The 20,649-nt window shown below is 41.4% G+C and overlaps 1 protein-coding gene and 1 pseudogene across 1 annotated transcript; one reads left to right on the top strand and one right to left on the bottom strand.

The window, feature by feature from the left end:
• Nucleotides 1–7,645: 7,645 nt before the first annotated feature.
• Nucleotides 7,646–11,452, top strand: LOC100691335 (helix-loop-helix protein 2). The gene is made up of 2 exons (XM_005449953.4): nt 7,646–8,360; nt 9,073–11,452. Exon 2 carries the CDS (start codon nt 9,109–9,111, stop codon nt 9,478–9,480), a length of 372 nt encoding a protein of 123 aa, XP_005450010.1. The 5' UTR covers nt 7,646–8,360; nt 9,073–9,108; the 3' UTR covers nt 9,481–11,452.
• A 2,822-nt stretch (nt 11,453–14,274) lies between these two features.
• Nucleotides 14,275–15,161, bottom strand: LOC112843868 (uncharacterized; annotated as a pseudogene).
• Between the last annotated feature and the right edge of the window lie 5,488 nt (nt 15,162–20,649).

Below are 20,649 nucleotides of genomic sequence, written 5' to 3'. Positions count from 1 at the left end.
ATAACAGTCTCCAGGTTCCAGGAATGGGACCAAGCCTGCATATTGACATGTGGGACATTATGGGACTTTTCTGTCCCAACTCCAATGGCCAAGGCCTGTGCCCAATGGCCACCGGGGGCCCCCTGATGCCCTCCCGGTTTGGCCCAAACAACGCCATACTCCTTGGCAGAGCTCTGGGCCTAATGAACTCATCAGCCAGCTGGAGGCCCTAGATGGAGGGACAGGGTGCGCTCAGGGGAGGATGAGGGGCCAGGGGGAGAGAGAGAGATAGAGAGAGAAAGAAAGGGTCATCGGGCTGGAGTGCAAGGTATGAGGAAAGTGGAGGTGTGGGGTGGCTGAAGATAGCTAACGAACACCATAAATGAGACAGGTGCAGCTTCAGAGGAGGGCTGAGGGCCAAGACAGGAGGGTCAGCGGGCAGGAAGAACAGGTATGGGAGGCTGTGGAGAATGTGCAGAACAAGGTGGGATGGCAAGAGAGAAAGAGGAAGGAGAGGAGAGGATGGATGGCTCTAATATGGGGTTCAGATGGGCAGGTGATAACAGGAAAGTTCTAAAGTTTCCAGTCAAGATTAAGAGAAGAAATACATGCACTAAAGAAGAACAAGAGAAGAGAGGCCATTCAAAGTAACAGAGCTTTAATGTTCTAATTTACTTTTTTGCTTAAAGCATAAGAAAGCTTCAGAGCCACTCAATATGTAATTCCTATCGTAAACAACAATTTTCTGAGCAACCTACAAGAAAATGATATACAGGAAGCAATCATTTTGAGTAAAAGTCAAATGAAATATTTAAAAACAAAGGTTTATTCATTCAAATGATTAATCTTAAAGGGAAATATATTTTTTATTGCTAAAATCTAATAAAGTCCATTTAATTTGACAAGAACATTAAATTTAACATTTTACGTCTCATATACCAAAGTGACATCTTTTTTTATTAATTATTTTTTATTTTTTATTTTATTAATTATTTTTTTAGTGCATAAAAATAATTGCATAGGTAGCTAAAAAAAAAGCATCATAGTCAGGATTTAAAATCTGAACTAAAAAGCTGAAAATTATCCATATATGCTCTTGTTTTTTTCATATCTGTTTGGGCAACACAAAGCTAATGATTTAAGGTAAGACAAATTTCTTAAAAAATTAAGTTGAGACAACAACTGCTTAAGAACTTGCTGATTATTGCTGTGAGCTCAGACAGAAAATCAGTCTGATCGAATAAACAAAGTCACCGGAAAAACACAAAAATTCAGGCGCTGCAGAGCAAACTGAAACAGGGCTTTACAAAACTACAAAACGTACAGAGGTGACGATCAAAAAAACAAGAGCAGAGGCTGACCAAATGCATTTTCCCACACACAGAAGCAAGTGTACGCTGATGCTGAGAAGAGTGATACAAAGACTGACACCTCTTTTAGGTGCGGATGGTTGACGGAAAAACATGAACCCTTGACCCATACAGTGCAGGTCACATGTTCCCTTAGAGGGAAAGGTCAATGCAAATCAATACCAAGTTGTTCTGAGTGATCACCTTTTTCCTGTGATGACACATTTCTGTCCTCATGGGTATGAAAATGATTTATATTCACAGTCGGTCCTTCACAGTCAAACCCAACTCAACACCTGTGGCTCAGTGAGTCAGACATCACTTTCCAACCACCATGTTAAAAATCCTAAATATGGAAATATGGTTTTCCAAGAATGGTTTTCTATCCATGTAGTAGAGTTCCAGAGACTTTCAGAGTCAATTCCAAGGAACTGTTCTGGTAGTACATGGTGGAGCAACGACTCATGAGGGCATTTTATGGTGCCTTTTCCTTTAATTTGCATGTAATATCATGCTAGCAAGATGCTAGGTTAAAGTACCCTAACGCCAATGAACTTCTAAATCCTTCTAAACTTTGACATATGTTTGTTTAACCCATTTTTAAAATACACAAATGTGAAAAATTGTGGACTATTACATTAGTTCAGCTGCCTGGCAAGTTATGAATGTTAACCTAGCTCCGTCTACCAGCTTTGCTATTTGTATATCCGTCCATGTACCTGGTCTCTGACTGTAGCGTCGTTGTAATCACACCGCATTGTTGAGGTCATTACTGTATTGAGTACTGTATTACACATTATTTTTTTCTTAAAAGTAATGCAACATGTTACTGAACTTCTCGCCAGAGAAGAGTTTGTTACGCTACTTGTTACATTACTTTTGCATTACTTTTGTGTTACTTCATAAATTGTCATATTTAACAATATAAACCTTATCTACAGTTCTGCAGATGGACACAAATCCCTATTCTACTGTGAACATACAACCTCTCTTTTAGTTTTTCACTAAACCAATAACACATGTTAAAGTTGAAAACTAGAACACGACTGCCAGGAGTGATTCTACAATAGAAACATTTACAAGAAAGAAGTTCCAATGTTACAAATATGACTGCTCATCACTGCCTTTGTTACCTGTTTAATTTCAGGATCTGGCTGCTTGGACTCAGCTTTAATACCATTCTGGACTCTTGGCTAGCTTTGTGTTAGCATGCTATCTGTGCAGATGTTTATAAAGAGCTGAAGCTGTATTAACAGTATAATACGGCTGTTTCTGTACAGAGTCTGTATTTCAGTATTACGCTGTTGTCCTTTCATGCAACAAAAATAAAAGTAATGGTAAAAGGACCGGTTCTTATATAGCACTTTTCTACTTGAGGACTTCAAGTAGCTTCATCCACCATTCATACAGCTATTTCTTCTCTATGCTTAAGTGCTTTCTGTCTAAAATTCACACTCTGTTGGATTCAGAGCAACTTGGATTTAGTATCTTGCTCAAGGATATTTGGCATGCAGACTGGAGCAGCCAGGGATCAAACCACCAACCCAGTAGATGACCTGTTCTACCTCCTGAGCTACAGCCACCCAGTAATGACGTGATAAGTAATGACATAATTGTAACTGTAATGTGTTTTTGGTCCTGTCTTCCTCTCCTCACCCCCAGCTGGTCATGGCAGATCGTTGCCCCTCCCTGAGCCTGGTTCTGCCTGAGTGTTCTACCTGTTAAAAGAAGTTGCTGCTGATTGTTGGGGTTTCTTTATATTACTGTAGGGTCTTTACCATATAATATAAAGTGTCGTGAGGTGACTGCTGTTTTGTTGTGGCACTATGTAAATAAAATTGAATCAATTTAATTACTGAATTTGGTTCAGTACCTCGTTACATTACTGTGTTAATGAAAAACCTGTCGTGATTGCAGTGATGCATTACTTTGGAATGTGTCAGAGCCAACACTGGCACACAGGTATAATAATGAGTCTGCTTAAATCAGTCAAAAAAATGTTAAAAAAAAATATTTTTAAAAAGAACAGAAAATTAATTGTCATCTTTATTAAAATGAAACTGAACATTTTATGTGAATAGCAGAGCACATCTGGGTCATTTGCTGACTAATCTTTGCCTCTGAAGTCATCACACTTAGATCAGCATCATCACCAAGACATTCTCATCCTGTTCACTGAACAATCAACAAACTCATCATCCGTCCTCCTGCACCTCTCACTGTTCGTTCCCAAGTGTGTTTCTCTCCACTCCTGATGAGTGAGTGTGCGCGTAACTGCACATCCATAAGAGAGAAAGCGAGCACCTTTGTGTGTCCATATGCGTCTGGGTGGCGTAGAACGTGCTGGGCGCCCTGCTGGGAGCACAGATGGTGCCGAGGCCTGCCACGGCAGCGCTGACGACGGCCACATTCTCACATGGGACCTCCAGCTTTCTGGATCCCACACCTCCTGTTCAGGCCTGAACTGACAAACCCTTCCCCTCCCCATCCACACACACTCACTTTCTCTCGCTCTCTCTCTCACACATACATACACGCAAACACACACAAGGCCAAAGACCAGGCCGCTGCCTATTTCACTAGCCTGGAAGAAAAGAGAGAACACAACACATGGACGAGTTGGCGGTCACACGCTGCCCAGAGTGTTCCCCAGTGCGTGAGCGTGTCTCAGTGATGCAAGTGAAGCAAATGTGAGAGAAGTCGAATTGGAGTGCTGTCAACTTTTTGGCTTCTGGGGCCAAATGATCAGTCGCAGCAACTTCCTCAATGTGTTCTTTGTATTTCTCAAACCGTCTTTTCTCCCACTTTGTCTTCATTTCCGCTCACCTTCGTGGAGCATTCTTGCCTGCATGTCTGCTCTTCTCCATCTTTTCTTTTTTTCTCTCAGCCTCTTAGTTCTCCTCTCTCCCCTCTGCCTCGTGCAGACGCCCCCTGTGGCTCACCGTCCACCTGAGAGAAGCCTCATACATCTCCTGACAAAGTGACTAATCCTTCCCATTTCACAGCTCCATCCCACTGCTCCCTGGGAATGTTCAAAACTGTGTGTATGTGCGTGCGGGTGTGTCTGATAGGTGACAGGAATGAGTATGTCACACAGGTTCAAGGTGGGGGGGGTTTTTTTGTAACAAGCAGCTCAGACAGCCACAGGGGTCTACAGAGCTCTGACTGATTAGAGAAATAACTCCATTACAGACATCTCATCAGAGTGATATCACTTCCCAACTTCTTGTTGACAGCTTCTTCACCACGATGTCCACCTACGCACAAACACACACACACACACACACACACACACACACACACACACACACAAAAGCTTGATTTTAAGTCTTTTTGGCTTTTCGACTAAGGCTGGAAAACAATTTGATCCTTTCAGGTTTCAAATTTGCATCTTATTTCCTCACAAACTCAGCAGCAGTATTCGGCCTCAGCTGGTTGATATGAACCCCTCAAATAATAATCATAACCATAAATCACCGAACGGCTTCCTTCCCGTGTGTCTGCCGGTCTGAATGATTATGGGAACCACAGCAAGAGAGAGTATCAGCCTACGCCAAACTCGTGTTCACAAGGTGATTGTTTCGAGGGAATATCTCACTCTGAAAAAAAGGTTCATTAGTTCTTTATGATGCTTTTTTAGCTACTTACGGAAAAATGAGTGTGCGCTTGATTTGTTGAAATTTTAAGTATGAGATGACACTGTTCATTGTTTACATTTTCATCATATTACATTTTTTAAGGAGGGGGGTGTAATGGTCAAAACCTAATGAGTTATTGGATTATTTTATTTTCATATTGCTACAATGTCTGTGTGCAATGTCTCTAAAACTTCCTTTGCATCATCTCTGCACCCACTGACCCGCTGGAAACGACACGTGTGAGGTCATTATTAACATGCAGTGTTGTGTCACAACAAAGTTTCATTTTCCTAAGCGGAAGCACGACTTGACTTGCACACAAATCAGCTCGGAACCAGCTCAGCTTTTTTACCAGCACCACCATGACTAAAGCAAACATCATCCATTAACTGTTCTCTGGTGACTCCACCACCCTGCAGCTTGCCTGTCTGTCTCCGGAATCACTACATCAGCTGTGGGATGTAATTGCAGCAGGCACTAACAAAACAGCCTTGGAGGGGTCCTTCATGTCTTTGGCCAAGGGCCTTATGGTCTGAGGAGGGGTCCGGACGATGCAGACCACCAAGCTTATACTATCTCCACTTCTTCCATCTGTGGAGCAATTAGGGTGGTGGTCCGTGTGTGTGTGTGTGTGTGTGTGTGTGTGTATGCGTGTGTGTGTGTGTCTGTGGGCTCCAGCTGTCAGTAGGCCTCTGTCTCCTGGTCTTGACATGTCTCCGATACGCCCCGCTGTGAGTCCCTCTGTGACACACACACACACTCCACGGACCCGGCCAGAGCCCAAGGCGAGCTGTCCGTCATCTCACACACAAGCATTCCCTCTCTCTGTCTCTCTCTCGCTCATGCACACACACGCTGATTTTTCAGTGATATGGTCCTTCTGGCACTGTGGTAGTACTTCTCTCCCTCATTCACATATTGTGTGTGTGTGTGTGTGCGTGAGACAATAAACACGTCGGTGGCTGCGGGCCACGGCAAGTCATCCGTGCTTCCCCTTATCGTTTTAATCACCTCGTTAGGCGCAGCTAGTCCCCACACTTACTGGCCGCTGCTCCTCCTCTGGAACCATGCCCTCCTGACCTGACGCTGGTGGTGCCACCGGGCACTGGGAGGCATGATGGGAGAAGAGAAGAGAAGAGAAGAGAAGAGAAGAGAAGAGAAGAGAAGAGAAGAGAAGAGAAGAGAAGAGAAGAGAAGAGAAGAGAAGAGATGAGATCAAGTTTTCTTGAAGTTTTCCTAAATCTAAAAGTCAATAGACATTATGTTTATGTTTGTGACAATTCTACTACAAAAACATTATATATGACATAATCCTGGGATATATATGTGACAAGCGAGACAGTATGTTGGCATTTTTCCCTACTTATATTCTTCACCAGCCGTTTTTCTGCTGGACTCAGCTGTTACATCCATCTTTATCGTGTGTCTGGATATCAGGTTTGTTTCTCCGAGGGCCTTAAACTACACTTCCACTTCTTGTTGTTTGTAGGGACAGGAAAGAGCTGCAGAACTTGGATAAAAGTCAGTGATGTGTAGGCTATACTCTAAGTCGTATATCTGAGAAAATAGGAAATATGTTCTCCCTGATGCTTCTTTGCTATTCTATAATATCAAAGTCCTTCAAGAAGCAAGTGTCATCAATCAAGGCCTTCTTGGTAACACCTCTGGGCACTTATTTGTGCAGTCATTGAGTAGCATAGAGCAAATTAAAGCATATTGTCCCCTGCTGTAGATTAGCAGCCAGGATTCTTTGAGGTGCTGTTTTTCTCTTTTATAATTTCGCTGTTTATTTACCAAATCAAATGAGGATGTCAACAAATGGATTTGAATTGAATTGAACATAAAAAAAAAAGATTCAATGAGTGTTAAACACTGTGAGGAAAAAATGAAAGGAAAGAAGTTTGACTGGCAACATTTGCTTTGATTCTTGTTGTTTTCGTCTTATAACCTAATCCTAGTACATCCTTGGACTGGCTTCTCCACCCTTTTCTCTCTCCACACCAACCAGTTTTGACAATAGAACAAATATTTATTTATTTATTTATTTTGATAATCATTAGTACAACAGACCACTGACAAACACAGAGTGAAACACACTCAGGTTTGTCAGCCAGGGAAATCTAAGTCTCAACCTGTCAACAGCACCAAATTAAAACCATATAAAAAACAGACGACCTGCTCTATAATTTGACCTCTTTACAAAAAAATGGTTTCAAATGTTCATAAATCCAAGAGAATAACCAAAATAAGCAACAATTTCTAAAGCATTCTTGAAAATATTTCTTTACAGGCTTGTATCCATTTAAGTTGCCCCCCCTCCTCCTCCTCCTTCATTTGCATTTAAAATACATATATACATTTATTTATAATCATTAATATTCACAACAAATGTGAGCACGTGCAAAAACTCACAACATGGACAAGTATTCCTTTTTTTCCACGCTTTATCATGCACACATCTCTGCTTTCCCTTTGCCCACTGCTCCCACGGGAGCGAGACCGCTTGAGGGGGCTGAGGGGCGTGAGGAAAGAGGGAGGAGGTGTGTGTGTGTGTGTGTGTGTGTGTGTGTGTGTGTGTGTGTGTGTGTGAGGAGGAGCGAGAGAGGGAGAGAGAGGGGTGAGAGAGGAGGGAGGGAGGGAGGGGCGGCGTTAGACAATACCATTCCTCAAATATATTCCATCCCCTCCGTCCATGAAGTGAGCCTTTATTAGTCCAGATCGCTTGGATCTTATCTCGCATATGACACTCGGCGCAAGAAGGAAGAGAGAGGGGGATTAACCGCGAACCGCCTTCCGATCCGCTGATTCCTGACACGGGAGAGCCTCGCTTATCTGTCCCTCTTTTTATCCCCATCTTCCAACAGGCTCACGGACGAGTAGCCCTGGCTGCACTTTCACCGCTATCAGCCCATCTCCTCTATTGTCTCTCCATCGCTGGGATCACACAGGGGGGCTGACTGATCTGCGCTTATCATCACCATCACCACCACCACCGCAGTCATCATCATCATCATCAATATTATTATTATTTCTTTTTCTCCAACTCGTCCGACCTAATCATCTCAAGACTTTTGATGGGCTGTTTTTTGATCAGCAGAAACATTTCCACGCTTGACGTTTGACCCCGCGTGATCCCCATGTTGCAAGTTCGCGGCTGAGAAAAGTCCAAAACTACTTTTTTAAAAAGAAAAAAGAAAAGAAAAGATTTTTTCCTTTCTTTGTTTTCTTTGAATGTTCGTCTCATTATCATCTGATGTTGTTGTTGTCTTTTTTTTGTTTGTTTGTTTGGCCGGTGGAATATGAGTTAATTTGGAGTTGAAGCTCCGCTCAAGAGCGCCTTTTTAGTTCCCAACAAGAAAAAAAACCTAAACAAAACCTCCAACCCTTTGTCAAGGTGAGTCTCAGATTTCTGTGGAAAATTAAGCTTTTAAATAAAAACAAATTAAATACGATTTTTTTCAGATTTGTTTATTATTGTTATTATTTTTAAATTCGTAGATCTATTTTTCTTTATTAACAAAAATCATGAAAAAAGCAACTGCTCCAATAATTTGGTGTCCAGCAGATGTCAACATTATTTTTACCGTCTCCTGCCTTCATGCTGTCAAGTCGCTCCGGCCTCAGCCAAGCAGATGTGTTCATCACACTGTGACAGATGGCCAATTCTGATTATGTTAATTCCCAAAAAAGGAGGTTTTTTTCTTTAATTTAAAAACAAATATTATTTTTAAAGACTTTCGTCGTTTAAAAAACAATATTTTGCAAACATGACACTTGGAAATTCAAATTTGTTGGGCTCTTTTTAAGGCCTGAAGCTTTCGTGAATTAACCGCGAATTTTGAACCATTCATTATTTATGGAGTTTAATGTTATTATGCAATAGGCACAGGAGGGACTGGAGCACCCGCTGTGGGCTTTCTCATAGTGGTGCCTGAGTGCAGGAAAACAGCAGAAACGATGATTTCAAAAATCAATCCAGTTCTTTATTTCATCCAAACGCATGTGACACAGTAGCTCTCTGTAAAATGTGAAATTTAAAATGACCATTAAAAAGAAAAAAAAAGCAATGTTTTAATGTTTCAATGGCTGCTTTTGCCCGTGCACAGGTTCTTAAGAAGGACTGCCAACACCAGAGAATAAAAATGATGCTGAGCCCGGACCAGGCTGAGGCGGACCTCTCCTGGACTCAGTCCGACCCGGAGACGATGCTCAATGGGTTGAAGTCGGCCGGTTGTGCCTCGGACGAGCCGGCGGAGATGGAGGACAGAGCCAAATGCAAAGCCGAGCAGCCCCTGAGCAGGGAGGAGAAGAGGAGAAGACGGAGGGCCACGGCCAAGTACCGCTCAGCCCACGCCACCAGGGAGAGGATCCGGGTGGAGGCGTTCAACGTGGCCTTCGCGGAGCTGAGGAAATTACTCCCCACATTACCCCCAGATAAGAAACTCTCCAAGATCGAGATCCTCAGACTGGCTATATGCTACATCTCCTATCTCAATCATGTGCTGGATGTCTAAAAGTGACCCATCCCCACCCCCCACTCCGCCCTCTATGCGCACACATATGTGAGAGAAACTGTTTGGTTGAGTTGTTGGGAGACTGGACTCGCTCGGCGTGCTGGGAGTTAACTGGTTATGGCAAGGTTAGCGGTCAGGGTGGAATGATGCAGGAGATTTTTTTTTTTTTTTTTTTTTTTTTTTTTTTTTTTTTTAGCTTTCAACACCACAAAGCACTACTTTGAATAAAATGAAGGTGGATTTTTTTTAAGTAATCAGATAATTTTGCAGTGAATTAAAAAAAAACAATCGAAACTTCTACTGCAGGGGTACAAACTGTTGTTTTAAGGTGGACTTGCTTAATTGATTGATGTAAAAATGTCGATATCGGCTCCACATATATATCGGTCTAACACCTGTGACTCAGTGTTGCCTTCATCTCACCGAAACTTCTATTTCATTTAATGATATGTAATAAAAATCCATCCAATTCAAGGCCCAAAATCTGCCCAGCATCATCTCCATCCAAACTAAAGCATCACTTCCCCGGATGCTGACACTCTGCCATACCTTTAATGGTGAGCTGAGCCCTTCTGTGTGAGTCCAGTGTTGATTGATGTAGTGGCAGCGGTGCAAAAAGTTACGGGAGCCTAAACTTTCAGTCCAGATCGCTCACTGCAAGCAGCAAGCGCCGAGTTGTTTTGAGCCGTTGGATGCAATAATGAGAATAATTTTTTCCGATATTCAGTAAAAGGGGGGGGGGGGGGGGGGGTCTGGAAGAGCCCCCGCAGGCATTCATGCTTCCTTTCCCGAAAGTGATGCAGTGGAGGATAGAAAAAAATAATAATAGTTCACGTGGGCTGCAACAAATTCAACAAATTCAAGAAGATTCTGGTTCTTTTAATTTGCTTCACATTTAATAAACATCTAAAAATGATATTAGCCTAATCTCATCTAATATCATGAATAGATTTCTGAATGCTCCCCTCACTGTGTCACTTTGAGGTTGAACAAAATAAACACGGGGTATTTTTCCCCCCGATCGGAACGAAAGGACGTAAACGACATAGCTGCTTTAGATCTAGCTTAGATTTTCCATAAAGGAAGAAAAAAAAACATTTCAATGCGTAAGTGCCACTTATGACATATAAAATTGTGACCTTAATCATGCTTTTTTTTCCCTAAAGTGTATGGAATTATTTATTTAATTGTGTTAATATTTAAGGCTAATTTATTTATGTTGATATCATAGGCTGCCGTCTTTTTGTATAAATGTATAATGGTTTGTTGCTTCTATATTTTAGGCTGTGAATTTGAACTTGGAAAGTGGTGGTGTTCTTCAGAAATGGCACTTTCTGTTAATCCATTGCATAATTTATTCGTTTGATGTATGTTCGATGCTTTTTTTCTGTTGTTGTTGTTTTTTGTTTGTTATTATTTTTCATGTCCGCTGTCTATCGATGGCAACGATAAGCACTTCAAGATGGGGTTTAGTGGCCCCATGAATTTGTTTCCCATTTTTGAGAGGTTTCTCAGTGAATTAGAATTGGGCTGCTAAAGAAAAGAAAATAAGTAAGAAAAATTGTTTCATCGACACTGATTGTCAAACAATTCAAACCACCAAGGGGATACGATTCAGAGCTGAACCTCTTTGTCTTATTTATTTATTTATTTGCTATAACCAAAAAATTATTATTTTGAAAAAAAAATATTATCTTCAATGCGCTGATTTGATTATTATTTTATTTTCTGATTAATTGGGTTATTTATTTGTCTCTGCTTTGTGTTAGGAAACGTCAATAAGTAATTTTATAGTGAAAGGGAAAAAACATATCCTCTATCCAAAGATTTTTTGTCTCTTCAGGGTTGTGTAGGCTACTTGTTGCTTTATGCAGATCTTTTGTAGTAGAGGTATTGTGTGACAGCTGGTTTCTAATGGACAAACTTTTCATATTTTCGGTGTTATTTTTAATTAAAAAGGTAATACTTGAAAAGAAAAAGCACGTTTTCTATTTTACTTTACTCCAAAAAGTTTTGAGGTTTTGAAATGTAACAGAGAACTAGGACATGTTATTAGCCACCGTTAGAATATTCAGCTTATCCTAATGAAGAAAAGCCTACTGGCCTGATGACGTCAGGCTCACGTAACGCGCACGCGCGTACACGCACGATCGGAGTGACATAAGTGTACATGCAAATCATTCAGCATGCATGTAGTGCAAGCTTTCAGATGCTTTCTGGGCGTCTGAGAGCACACACACACACACACACACACACTCTAGCCTACTCACATAAAAATGTGCATAATGTACAAACACACACACAAAATGAAAGGTGAAACAAGTGCAAATCCAGTTTAGCATACAGATGAAAACTCAGCCTACTATACACACACACACACACACACAGTCATGTGTGTGTTTGCACATGTGCATGATAAAATAAACGCACATTCATAGAAGGAAACTGCACGCGCACACACTTGCTCTCTCTCTCTCCCTCTCTCTCTCTCTCTCTCTCTCTCTCACACACACACACACACGCATGCACACAGACCCAATGGTCAGCAGCTAAAGGCAGTGGTAGCCTACATGTGTGCTCCTGGCTGAAAGGCTCTCTCCCTCCCCAGAGAGGGGGCAGGTGTTACTCCAGACGAGCCAAGACAACCAAATTACTGGCCGTCTGGCACCTCCCGTGGGAAACCCGGCGAGAGAGGAGGGATGGGAGAGATGGAAATTTATGAGTGAGAGAGCAAGTGCTGAGATGTAATATTGCCAAATGGTATGAGCAAAAAAGAGATCCAAATATTTATATTCATTTGCCTTATATATATAGACGCCTATCCCCATCGATTGCGCTATAAAAGGCTTGTAGCTGAGTCCAGTTACAGAAACAGAGATGTGCGAATGCTTTTATCCAAGCCACATTAGATTATCATGAGTGAACCTTTTTTAAGCATGCACAGTCCCAGAGGGAATTGAACCTTTAACCCTGGATATGCCAGAATTCCAAATCAGCAACAGAATGAATAAAAATAAATCTATCTATCTATCTATCTATCTATCTATCTATCTATCTATCTATCTATCTATCTATCTATCTATCTATCTATCTATCTATCTATCTATCTATCTATCTATCTATCTATCTATCTATATAAAGGTGGCAGGTGCAGTCACATTTCTACTTTAAAGTTTTTTATTTGTAGACACTGAAGGTAGCAGGACATTTTCTTTCCTTTTCAGCTCAAGGGTCTCCTGGGTCTTGTTTTTCTATTTGGTATTTCTCAGTCAGTCATCTTCCAGACATTTTTGCTTTAACTTCAACTGCAGACTGGGAAAGTTTGCTGGCCGACATTGCTAACTCACTAATCAGACTGACATGTCAGTCATTAAATTCAGCATATATACCTTCTGAAATAGAAAAAAAATCATTCCTGTCTCATATTCTGAAAAAGACAAAAGTAGTTGATGATTTCAGCTTAAACTGTGGGTAAGTAGTCCTTGGGGGCTGTGCAGAGCTTTGCATACTCATGTCTATATCTCACTAGAGGCAAAAGTAACAAAAATACGTGGAACAACACAGGTCACTCTTCTTCATGTTTGTGTCAGTTTGTGCATTTTTTTTTTTTTTTAGTCCTTCTGTTTAGGCCCTGCCTCTGAGAATATAAAGTCAGTAAAATTCATAAAACCCTCCACTGCTGCCATTGCTTTGTACTTCTACACTTCTGGTCACTTTGTTTGGTAGACCTTGCTCGTACTGGGTTGGACCCTTGACTTCAGAACCGTCTCAATTCTTTGTGCTAGAAAGATTCCTCAGAGATTTGGTCCAAATTCACTTGATAGCATGATGAAGTTGCTGCAGATTTCCCATCCAGCTACATGACACAGACAGCAGACATTACTCAGGTAGCTTTTCTGTTTGCGGTCAAACTCTATCCCCTCTCAGTTTATGTCTCAACATTTACTTGAAGTCTTGGGAGTTTGAAAAAGCCACAAGCATGGAATTTCAGCCTTTTGTCTGGCTGTCAGGCCTCTAACTAAAGGTTTAGGTTCAATCTCAGTACTTTATGGATTGTGTAGTAGACAGTGTTGGTCAAGTTACTTGAAAAAAGTAATCAGTTACTAATTACTGATTACTTCCCCCAAAAAGTAATCCCGTTACTTTACTGATTACTTATTTTCAAAAGTAATTAGTTACTTAGTTACTTAGTTACTTTTTAAAAACACGATTTACAACCTGAATAGGTGATAAAGCGATAGATCTTTCAGCCCAATTCTACTTTTTCTGCATAATTCATCATACAAAATGTAATCAAATGGAAAAGTCTCTTTTTAAAACTTGTTTTATTAGTTTTCAATTCAATTCAATTCAATTCAATTTTATTTATATAGCGCCAAATCACAACAAAAGTCGCCTCAAGGCGCTTTATATTGTACAGTAGATAGCACAATAATAAATACAGAGAAAAACCCAACAATCATATGACCCCCTATGAGCAAGCACTTTGGCGACAGTGGGAAGGAAAAACTCCCTTTTAACAGGAAGAAACCTCCGGCAGAACCAGGCTCAGGGAGGGGCGGGGCCATCTGCTGCGACCGGTTGGGGTGAAAGAAGAAAAACAGGATAAAGACATGCTGTGGAAGAGAGACAGAGATTAATAACAGATATGAATCGATGCAGAGAGGTCTGTTAACACATAGTGAGTGAGAAAGGTGACTGGAAGGGAAAAACTCAATGCATCATGGGAATCCCCGGCAGCCTACGTCTATTGCAGCATAACTAAGGGAGGATTCAGGGTCACCTGGTCCAGCCCTAACTATATGCTTTAGCAAAAAGGAAAGTTTTAAGCCTAATCTTGAAAGTAGAGATAGTGTCTGTCTCCCGAATCCAAACTGGAAGCTGGTTCCACAGAAGAGGGGCCTGAAAACTGAAGGCTCTCCCTCCCATTCTACTTTTAAATACTCTAGGAACAACAAGTAAGCCTGCAGAGCGAGAGCGAAGTGCTCTAATAGGGTGATATGGTACTACAAGGTCATTAAGATAAGATGGGGCCTGATTATTTAAGACCTTGTATGTGAGGAGCAGGATTTTGAATTCAATTCTGGATTTAACAGGAAGCCAATGAAGGGAAGCCAAAACAGGAGAAATATGCTCTCTCTTTCTAGTCCCTGTCAGTACTCTTGCTGCAGCATTTTGGATCAGCTGAAGACTTTTCAGCGAGTTTTTAGGACATCCTGATAATAATGAATTACAGTAGTCCAGCCTGGAAGTAATAAATGCATGAACTAGTTTTTCAGCGTCACTCTGAGACAGGATATTTCTAATTTTAGAGATGTTGCGCAAATGGAAGAAAGCAGTCTTACATATTTGTTTAATATGTGCATTGAAGGACATGTCCTGGTCAAAAATGACTCCAAGGTTCCTCACAGCATTACTGGAGGCCAAGGTAATGCCATCCAGAGTAAGAATCTGGTTAGATACCATATTTCTAAGATTTTCAGGGCCGAGTACAATAACCTCAGTTTTATCTGAATTAAGAAGCAGAAAGTTAACGGCTTTATGTCTTTAAGACATTCCTGCAGTTTAACTAATTGGTGTGTGTTACCTGGCTTCATGGATAGATAGAGCTGCGTGTCATCTGCATAGCAGTGAAAATTTATGCTATGTCTTCTAATGATGCTGCCTAAGGGAAGCATGTACAATGTAAATAGAATTGGTCCTAGCACTGAACCCTGTGGAACACCATAATTGACCTTAGTGTGTGAAGAGGACTCTCCATTTACTTGAACAAATTGGAGTCTATTAGATAGATATGATTCAAACCACTGCAGTGCAGTACCTGTAATACCTACAGCATGTTCTAATCGCTCTAATAGGATATTATGGTCGACAGTATCGAACGCTGCACTGAGGTCTAGCAGGACAAGCACAGAGATGAGTCCACTGTCAGAGGCCATAAGAAGATCATTTGTAACCTTCACTAAAGCTGTTTCTGTGCTGTGATGAGCTCTGAAACCTGACTGAAACTCTTCAAATAAGCCATTCCTCTGCAGATGATCTGTTAGCTGTTTGACAACTACTCTTTCAAGGATGTTTGATATGAAAGGAAGGTTGGAGATTGGCCTATAATTAGCTAAGACAGTTGGGTCTAGAGATGGCTTTTTGAGTAAAGGTTTAACTACAGCCAGCTTAAAGGCCTGTGGTACATAGCCGATTATTAGAGATAGGTTGATCATATTTAAGATTGAAGAATTAATTAATGGCAGGACTTCTTTGAGCAGTTTTGTAGGAATGGGGTCTAAAAGACACGTTGATGGTTTGGAGGAATTAATTATTGAAGTTAACTCAGAAAGATCAATTGGAGAAAAAGAGTCTAACTTAACATCGATGATACTAAAAGTAGCTGTAGATGATATTACATCTGTGGGATGATTATTGGTAATTTTTTCTCTAATGATAAAAATTTTATTTGTGAAGAAGTTCATGAAGTCATTACTAGTTAACGTTAAAGGGATGGTTGGCTCAGTAGAGCTCTGACTTTTTGTCAGCCTGGCTACAGTGCTGAAGAGAAACCTGGGGTTGTTCTTATTTTCTTCAATCAGTGACGAATAGTAAGATGTTCTGGCTTTGCGGAGGGCTTTCTTATAAAGCAGCAAACTATTTCTCCAGGCTAAATGATGATCCTCTAAATTTGTGACACGCCATTTCCTCTCCAGCTTACGAGTTATCTGCTTTAGGCTACGTGTTTGAGAATTATACCACGGAGTCAGGTACTTCGGATTTGAGGCCTTAGTTTTCACAGGAGCTACAGTATCCAGAGTCGTACGTAGTGAGGAGGTAAAATTATTAACAAGATAATCGACCTCTGTTGGAGTAGCGTTCAGATAGCTGCTCTGCTCTATGTTGGTACAGGGCATTGAAGATGATAACAGTGGGTGGATTATATTCTTAAACTTAGTTACAGCACTTTCAGAAAGACATCTACTTTGATAAAGTCTACTCTCCACTGCTGTGTAATCAATTATTGTAAATGTAAATCTTATAATAATCTTTTAACTTTATGCATCAAGCAAAAATTAAATTATATGCAACATTCTTTGACTGGAAGAAATTTGTTTAACATTTAAACCTATTTTCTGCACATTCCAGCACATAAAATAAAATATTTTTTTGTGTTTACACTCACTCTTTCAAATAGATGCAAATAAAACACAGCAGAAAATAAATAAAGTCAAAGACTAGCGGTCCTGTTGCTCTATTTTCACCTGTAAAGCAGGACTGGGGTAGGCGGAGGTTTACCCTGGTGCAGGTGTGCTGCAGCGGTCAGTGGAAGAATCCGCGAGTTTCTCTGTGAATTTCACATTACGTCGTAGTACACTCGGTGCTTGCTTGGAAGTTTAGGGGTTTTTTCGCTGTAAAAAGAAGTTTTCTTCCCATGCACAACGGACACTAATGTTTTTGTCACTTTTTATGGAATCAAACTCAAAATAAGGTCGGTACTTCCACGCTTTAAACGCTGCATGCTACACTCTGTCCCGCACTCGCTATATTATGATCTGCAGACAGCTGTTGTCACGAACGTCGCACTCGCTTACGTCACTGTCATGAGACGTTCTCGCAAAAAATCACGGTTTTAGTAACGCAGTAACGCAGCGTTCCTACGTGAAAGTAACGGTAATCTAATTACCGTTTTTGCAATAGTAATCCCTTACATTACTCGTTACTTGAAAAAAGTAATCAGATTACAGTAACGCGTTACAAGTAACGCGTTACTGCCCATCTCTGGTAGTAGAAGGGTCTTTCTTCACAACCCACACCTTTAGGCTGACAACACATTCTGGGCATCAATAGACAAAACTCCATAATAAGCCTTCGCCATTATGTAAGTAATGCTACCAAGTTGGTCTAAGTGGAAACTAGGCTCCTGCATCACATCAGGGCTCTGCTTTCAGGTTTGATAAAAATCTAGCCAATGATGGGAGACTCTGGCCAATCACAGGTCTTTTTAGACTAGATCAGGTAGTTGGTTATTAATAATCCACACAGGAATGATACATGGCCTGGTTCTTTTTTCAGCACTTTTCTACTTTACTGAAGGGCTCTATACAAAATGACACATTCACCCATTCACACATATGTTCATACAAGCACCTATTCATACATGTTTCATAACCTGACAAACACATTGGAGCTACTTGGAGTTCAGTATCTCACCCAAGGATACTTTGGCATGCAGACTGGAGCAGCCAGGAGTTGACAACCAACCTCCCAATCAGTGGGTGGCCTACTCTACCTGGTCGAACAGGTCGTCCATCGGAATATGAATGTGTGTCTATGTTAGATAGAAAGTACTTAACCAAAGAAAATAAGTGCTTGTATGAATTTACAGTTTACCTGAGATACAACAACCACATTGAGTTCAGGCGGGCTCACAGTGGTATGCCTGTAAGCTGGAACTGAAGGAAGATGTAATGAGACAGTGGGATAAGCAAAAGACTTTTACCTTGGATAGCAGGTCTTTTAAGAAGTCTTTTAAGAAGCTAAAGGCAACAATGACTTAATATCTCTAGAAGGAACCATTTCTTTTTTTCTGGCAACTTTAATCTTATCTAAATCTAATGTTAGGCTAGCATAAACCATGACGCTGCACCTTAAGCCTAACCTAAAAGCAAATGCATACATTTTTATGTACTAAGTGTACATACGATCCACTTGGCGGGTTTATTCACCATTACATATAGCCTAAACTTGTGTTCAGCTCAGCCTCTGACCAAACAAACTAGAAAATCTCATTCTTTACTCCACATCCCTGTTGACTCATTCCCGCTCTCTACTCCCTGTACACCCTGGGATATGTGTGTAAACTTTTTTGTTAAGGCTCTTGCTAAACATTTTTAAACCTCATGAGTTGCTCAAACTTGCTTCCCATTTTACCTGAACTCACAATAACTGTTAAAACACGTCACTGAGGACAAGAACACCACACCTGTCACATGTTGAAAGGATGCGGTCTGCTACACTCAGCTCTTATCACTGTCGACATTTCATTTTGATTTCCACAAGATTATTTGTTTTACATTATTCAAATCTGACTGGCCCAGTATTTCAGAGGCTATCAACGCTTTCATTTAAAAAAAGGAAAGAAAGAAAGAAAAGAACACCAATATGTTGCATCAACAGATTGTCCTCTTCAGAAACACAAAACAAGCTCTGTGATTCTGGCATGGCGTGGAGACAGACTTCTGCTCAAGCTTATTGAATGGAGGAGTCCATCTGTACATTGCCACGAAGCACTACAAGGCCATTTGTGCTCTTCATCCCAAAAGCTTCCATAGCATCAGTCCTCTTCAATTTATTCTTTACAAACCCCCAGAAGGGGCAGGGGAGAGAAAAGTGACAGGCGAAGCCCAAACTGCTGAGGGCACTGAACAGCCTGGCTAACAGTGTGGCCGGTGCTTGTGTGTGTGTGTGTGTGTGTGTGTGTGTGTGTGTGTGTGTGTTTGAGAGAGAGAGAGAGAGAGAGAGAGAGAGAGAGTGAGAGAAAGTACCACGTTTCACCACATCCCCCCCACCCTCTTTGCACTGTGTGGCTTATGTAACGGCAGAGGCCGAGGAGTGACCATATGTCAGGAGGTGTGTGCAGACGGCAGGGGATTATACAGGGGCCATTAGCAGCGTTTGGACATCCTTCTCCTCATCATCATTCAGGTATAGAGCTACTCAAATCCAGGAGAAGCACACACACACACACACACACACACATTTAATTCTGAGAGCTCACTAGCTCTGTGTAAATTGGACAGGGAGAAAGAGTATGACAACAAACAGCCATATGTTCACAGTACAAGGAACAACATTTGGGGCTTTTTGTGCTGCCTCATTTTTTCGCCCTCGCTTTTATTCTCCACGTCACCGGGTATTATGGAAGTGTTCATGTTCAAGGCGAGAACTCCCCCATCAATACTGCAACTCCTTCCCCACCCACACCCGCCCCTTCCCCACCTTTCCTTCTTGCTTGCCTCTGTCATTGCAGTGTGCTTTTGGGAGAGTGCGTGGAGTGTGCACATCACTGTGCGTGTGTGTATGTGTGTGTGCAGTATGAAGGGTGCTCGTGCTGCAGAAGTACAAAGCCTGGTCCATGTGTTGAAATGCAGCCCCCGGGATGGACCGTATTATCCCTGCCTACTTCACCAGCAGGGTCCCGGGGCTCGAGCTGGCTCGTGGTCCTTTGTCTCCAAACAGATGGAAATGGGCAGAGGAGAGGAGAAGTGGAGAATCGGAGAGGAGGAGGAGGAGGAGGAGGAGGAGGAGGAGGGAAGGAATAGAATGGATGGAGGAAGGCGAAGGGGAGGGAGAAAGAGTCAGTCTGTTCTCATTAAGTGCTGTATTGAAGAAGACGTCCCCCCACAATGCGTCAGCAACCGTGGATGTTCCCCCTCTCATTCAGGCTCACGCTCGGACCATCTGTACCACAGGGTCTGTCATAAGGTGTGCGTGCATGCATTAGGCCCCGGCATACGGCCCAGTCTGGCGAGTTAAAATGGTGATATTCATTGGGTTTCTATTTGGTTAAGATCGTTTAAATCCAATTGTTGGACCTTTGTTGCGGATGCCTCATTGGATGTGAGTCCCTGTGAGTCAGGAGGGGAGTTTATTCAACATCCTGCTGTCCCTTTTTTAAGTCTCAGAGGGCACACGGACAGAGCCAAGATGTAGATTTCTAATTAGTGAATCCTAAAGACATTAAGGAAGAATGATCTCTACTTTAATCCTGTTATTATATTTTAGTGTGAAATGAATTTTTTGCTCCTTGTGGCCCTGTTTTGAACTCAAGCCCTCAGGTTGTTGCAGAACAGAGTGGCTAATATTAGTTACTAATTTCTAGTTACTCTGCCACACCACTGTTTGGTGTATAAAAATATGATCCCAGACTCCACGGTGAAAATAAAATTAATCTTAAAAGGTTTTGTTCTCTGTTGTACTTCATGTACTTCTTCAGGGAACAGAAGTTATAGACATAACTGTTCATTTTGCAGCGCAAAAACACAAAAGGTATTAGATTTGGCATTATGAAACACACAGAAACAAATTAAATATTCACATGAGACATAGAACCTGGTCATTTTTTTCATTTTTGTTTGATTTTTTTTTTAAACTGATGTTCAGGGGCAATTTTGGCATTCAGTG

The sequence above is a fragment of the Oreochromis niloticus genome, linkage group LG23 (genome assembly GCF_001858045.2).
Source record: "Oreochromis niloticus isolate F11D_XX linkage group LG23, O_niloticus_UMD_NMBU, whole genome shotgun sequence".
Classification (NCBI taxonomy): Eukaryota; Metazoa; Chordata; class Actinopteri; order Cichliformes; family Cichlidae; genus Oreochromis; species Oreochromis niloticus.
Note: the sequence above shows the minus strand (reverse complement) of the source record. Positions and strands in the feature narration are given on the sequence as shown.

Coding starts and splice junctions, on each gene's coding strand:
- LOC100691335 (XM_005449953.4), top strand. CDS start 9,109: ATGATGCTGAGCCCGGACCAGGCTGAGGCGGACCTCTCCTGGACTCAG.